Source organism: Pygoscelis adeliae, unplaced genomic scaffold (genome assembly GCF_000699105.1).
Source record: "Pygoscelis adeliae isolate BGI_AS28 unplaced genomic scaffold, ASM69910v1 Scaffold3, whole genome shotgun sequence".
Taxonomy (NCBI): Eukaryota; Metazoa; Chordata; class Aves; order Sphenisciformes; family Spheniscidae; genus Pygoscelis; species Pygoscelis adeliae.
The window spans coordinates 2,012,099-2,017,083 of NW_008824446.1; the positions used below are offsets into that span (position 1 = coordinate 2,012,099).

Genomic DNA, 4,985 nt, shown 5'->3' on the forward strand with positions numbered 1-4,985 from the left:
AGTGTGCTTCTGTGTGCATGTTTATCAGAAGAGGTCATCAAGGGCTTGGTTGGTTTATTCATCATTTTATGGCTCTCCTATTTGCAAAGCTTCTGTTAATGTCAGTGAAATCTAACCTAGACAGAAGTTTCAGAGGTCAGATATTTGGCATGCTACATTTAGAAACCCAAGTACAAAGTTGACGAGGACGCTTCAAACACAGGGGATTACAGCGGAAATAGGTCTCCTTATACCAAACTGGCTATCGAGCAGATTCAAGGAAGAACACACTGAGACTGCCTGATGCTATTAAAGCTCATATTCTTGCTTTATTTTTTTCCACTGACTATATCAGTTTTCCCATTTGGCAAAGCCCAGCACAGAAATAACACTTTATTTTTAATACAACAGAAAAGGAATGGACATGAGACATAAAATCATGTACTACGTGACCTATAAAAAGCAGATACTTACAGTTCGTAGGAACTGTATTTCATCTTCCCCTCCTTCACCCCCTTCAGCCATGGCTCTTGAGGAGGCAGCTCTGCTGAGACTCTGATCTCCTCCACCGTCAGCTCACTGCGCTCGGTACAGCTCCTCTTCTCCTATCGGTATTAGCATATAGCTAATCCACAGCCATATAGGGAGCTCAGCTAACTCCACTGCACTGCAGACTGTCAGTCAACCCCCTCACTGCCAGAGCCAACTGCTCTGCTTTTCCAGCTCATAGCAAGCAATTCTTTTCCTTTTCTCTCTACCCTAGAGGTAAAAAAACCCCTACTGCTAAGGTATTGCAGGAAGCGTTATATGCATCACTGGGTCTTGATTTTTTTTCCCCCCCAGATACTGTCTGGTCAAAACAGCAATAATGGTGAAGTGTTAATGAAAGCAGAGCTTGTGCTTCCATTTTCACAGATCAGGGTACCCAGTTTTGCACTGAAATGTATCAAATTCAGCAACTCTGAACCTACTGATTTGTGCAGCAGAAGGATGTAAATCAGATGATCACAGGATAAGCTGATTTTGACAGCAGGTATTTTCAGCTTGCTTACAATAACTTCCGTTTCTTCCTTCTCTGCATAAGCAGCTGCAAATCTGATTTCCAAGATGACTTAATGATCTGAACCTACTATATGTAGTTATTTGTGCTATCCTTTTAAATGGTATTTATACATATATCCTAAGGACTGCAAGGTTTTTATCTGTACCTTTTCAGAACTCACCTGAATATGTATAGAGGATGGTACAAATTTACTTCAAAACTTATAAACCACAGTTATGTTAAAATAAAACTTAAAATAACTTTAAATTCTAGTTAAATAATGGAGAAATTTGTAATTAATGAAAATTGCTAGTTATTACTACAATATTAGCAAATGAACAAGGAAAAAACAGATCAACTCTAGAACAAAATTTACTTAAGTGAAGGGAAGAAAAGAGAAAGGACACAAGGAAACAGGAGAAGAGACCACTGAGGAGGCTCTAGCCAGCCAACTCACTATATGATCTTGCATTTTGTGGTAAGGTTGCAACCACAGCCTACCCATACATTCCACCCCAGAGAAGCATTACCCAAACTTTGTGCTGTCCATATTTACATTAATACATACCTTCACAGACTACCATATGTATACAGTCTTTTTCTTAGTAAAAGCATGTTTTTGTTTTACAAATGAGAAACACAGGCATGAGGGTAAGGGAATAGAAACTTTCTTGGGGTCACAAGGACAAGTGTAGCACAGTGAAAACTGAAACTAGATTATCTATAATAATACGTTTACACACAGCTAATACATTTATACACAGCTGTCTTCTAGACATGGAACCCAATGCACACTGCCCTCCCCCCCCTCCCCCCCAAATAATAGCATTCTGATTTTTCACTAATTAAAGTAAACATAGACACAAGCCAAACAAGGAGATGCTCAATATTTTCTCTCCTTCAAGGGCAAAATGCTTTGAAAAATGTTTTATTTCACTCTCTTACTACCCTGAGAAACTCTGTCCAAAAAATAATTACAATCCCATTACTCAGCAACAGGCAATTTCAGGCCAAAAACAACTCAGAAGCCTCTAGCTGACATAGGTGTACAGTCTGGCCCTGCCAGTCTGTCCACTCCCCTTCCCCATCCCATAGTTTTTGTTGGTTGCTGTGAGCAAGAAATAGATAGCTTTGTGCAAGACAAAGGCAATGTGGCAGAAAAATATTTCTCTGAAGTGCCAGAAAACTGATTTGGTTGGTGTGCTGAACATCCAGTTTTGTGTTTGGTTTTTATGGTGTTTTTTTACTCCAGCCATCCTTGAATGAGTGTTTTCTCTTTCCGCATCAATACAAAGAACAAAACTTAACAGATCTTCCTTACAGAATATAGTTATTCCAGAAAAAAAATCAGAGGAGTGGGGAAAACTCACCTAAAGTCAAAGCATGCCAGTCAGTGTTTTCACTGAAAAACAGATCACGTAGAGATACATGCTTATCCTTACATTTATATTTAGAATGGATTTGATACATGTATCGCATGGCAAAATCTACACATGTAAGGACAGCTTTTCTGTAATGTCTTGTATGAAACAGCCTTTCAAGCATACTACCTTACTTTGAAAGATTATAACCAGAAATACCTAAAAACCTGAGAAAATAAGCGCAAGTCATAAGACTCATAAAAAGTACAAGTGGTCTATTTCCTTCACAAATAAAAATCAATGCCATGCAGTACATTTGCTGGTCAAGTTTTATTTCAGTTACTGCAGTAAGATTTCCAGATAGTAAGCTCTGAACATGCAGAGCTGAGATGAATCCACCTGAATCAAATGGAAAGGGGGAAAAAATGTAACTTTTTAAGTGTTTTCCTCGTATATTGGAGTATTCCATCAGAATGCTTCCTATAAAACTTTGAGACACTTCTTGAGTAAAGTATTATATTTACATCAATTAATATAGATAGCTATAGATACCTATGTCTACAACTTCTAATAAGGCAGCTACAGAGGTTACCAATATTTTTTTTAAACAGATGTCAACATGCCAGGATCCCACTTTGCATTTTCAAAAAAAAGACAAAGCATATGGAAAAAGGAATATTGGTAATACCTCTAGCATTGTAACAAAGATCATATAAGACATCTAAAATTCTGACTCATGTCAAATTTCACCAGCAGGTTTGTTTTTCTCTTTGTAAGTCCCTCCATTTTTCTTTGTTTTACAAAGTAGCCTGTGCATTATTTTGGGAAACAATTTCCTGGCCCAATAAGCAAAATATTTTGGTTAGATTTCATCTTTTTAAAATTGTCAAGTGAACTGCAAAACCATTTCATAGCACTTCTGTTCTTTAGAGTTTTGTTCTGCTTGGTATTATGCCTATATGTTTAATGAGAAAAATATTCAGCTGCTACAGCATAATGAAATGTACATCTCCTCAAGACATACCTATTTTTTTTACAGGACTTCCCCATTGCTCTGAGATTGAGATTTGGCTGTTTATGGAACTGCACTTGATCAGAAGTCTCATTTACACAAAGTATAATGCCTTGCATTTCTGATTTCTTAGCACTAACTTGTCTTGAAAAATCTTTTTCATCTTTCTTTTTTTGAAGAAAAAATTATGGAAGCTATGATTGAAAGAAAATGACATCAGGTCACTGCAGTAAATCAATCCGAAATCATCACGTATCATGCACTGTGTGTGTGTGTATATATATATAGTGACTCTGCTTTACTGGAGACGTTTGTAAGGTACAGCATTCCACTGTGAAAGCCACACAGGTCAAATAATCTGAATTGGGACCACTGTGTATTTTATGATATCCTATTCATGCCAATCATTTGTAAATCTATAATTTAGCACTTTTGCTGCTGAGTACATTCTGGACAGACTCTATGGTATTTTAAAGTTATCAAAAGAACTTGTCTACAAAACAAATTTAAGGAAAACTTCCTTTCTGTTTTCAGCACAAACATGCTGCCTGCTTATTCTCCGACATAAGCTCTTCCTAAGGGATTCAGGCTGACTGACTCTTCACATGAGTTCTTGATTCTAGGTTAGCTTTTGGCAGGCTTCACTGCTGCTGCTGCCAAACAATAACTCAGAATTTTTATAGTGGCAGCAGCCTGGCAATAAAATAGTAACATGAATTTTACAAAAGGAACTAAACAATCATCCTGCTGTAACAAAGGAATATCTGAATCTAAACCACTTTTTGATGTGTGTATTTTACCTTTCTGAAGATTGACTTACACCACCAAAGACGGATCAAATACCTAGTAGAAGATATTTACAAAACCTGTAATAGTAAGTACATGCATATTGGCATTTTCAATAGCATGGGTAATATCAGTTACCTAAGGTTCTGTTCGGTGAGGTGTCAAAATGGTATTCTCCACTCATAATTACAGGCCTAAGTGCTATCATTTAAATGCTGCTTGAAAGACTGACATGTCTCTGCATTCTTTGTGCTCCACTTAAGTACAAAAATACGTATAAATACAGTTTTTAAAAAACCATTAAAAGAAACACACTGTTTCCTTTACAAAAACTTCACAAAAGTATTCAAAGTCGTTATGTTGGCTATTTTCAGCCCATGCATTAAGGCAGTCAACCACTTGTCCGGTTCACAAACACTAGGCACTTAGTACAAGTTAACATGTGATTCACAGAAGAGAAGAATACTCCTGTGACTTTGCACTTAACAAGTTTTAGTTCATTTTGTTTAGTTGTTTTTTTTAATTTATTCTAGAAGAATTAAATTACAATTTACAGTGGAAAATGTAGGATCTTAGTCAAATTGAGGAAAACCTTCATCAGAAGATTACTAGTTTGAGTAATTTAAAGACAGAATGGTTTTATTAATTTACATATATTCCCAAATTTCATCTACATTTTTTCCTGTCCTTTTAAAAATTACTTTTGTTGGGGCTTTATGCATATCGTGTGTCAATACTTTGTTATATAGCACAAAGTTTCATTTTGTTTTTAAAAGTTGAGGCAATCTTTGATGCAATTCTTTAT

At 36.3% G+C, this 4,985-nt stretch overlaps 1 protein-coding gene across 1 annotated transcript in view; it reads right to left on the reverse strand.

Moving 5' to 3' along the window:
* Positions 1 to 579, reverse strand: part of RYR3 (ryanodine receptor 3) — a 269,121-nt gene extending 268,542 nt beyond the window's left edge. Inside the window, 1 exon segment of the mRNA XM_009320984.1 lies at positions 454 to 579. Within this exon segment, the coding sequence (XP_009319259.1) occupies positions 454 to 504 (51 nt within the window). The 5' untranslated portion in view covers positions 505 to 579.
* Between the last annotated feature and the right edge of the window lie 4,406 nt (positions 580 to 4,985).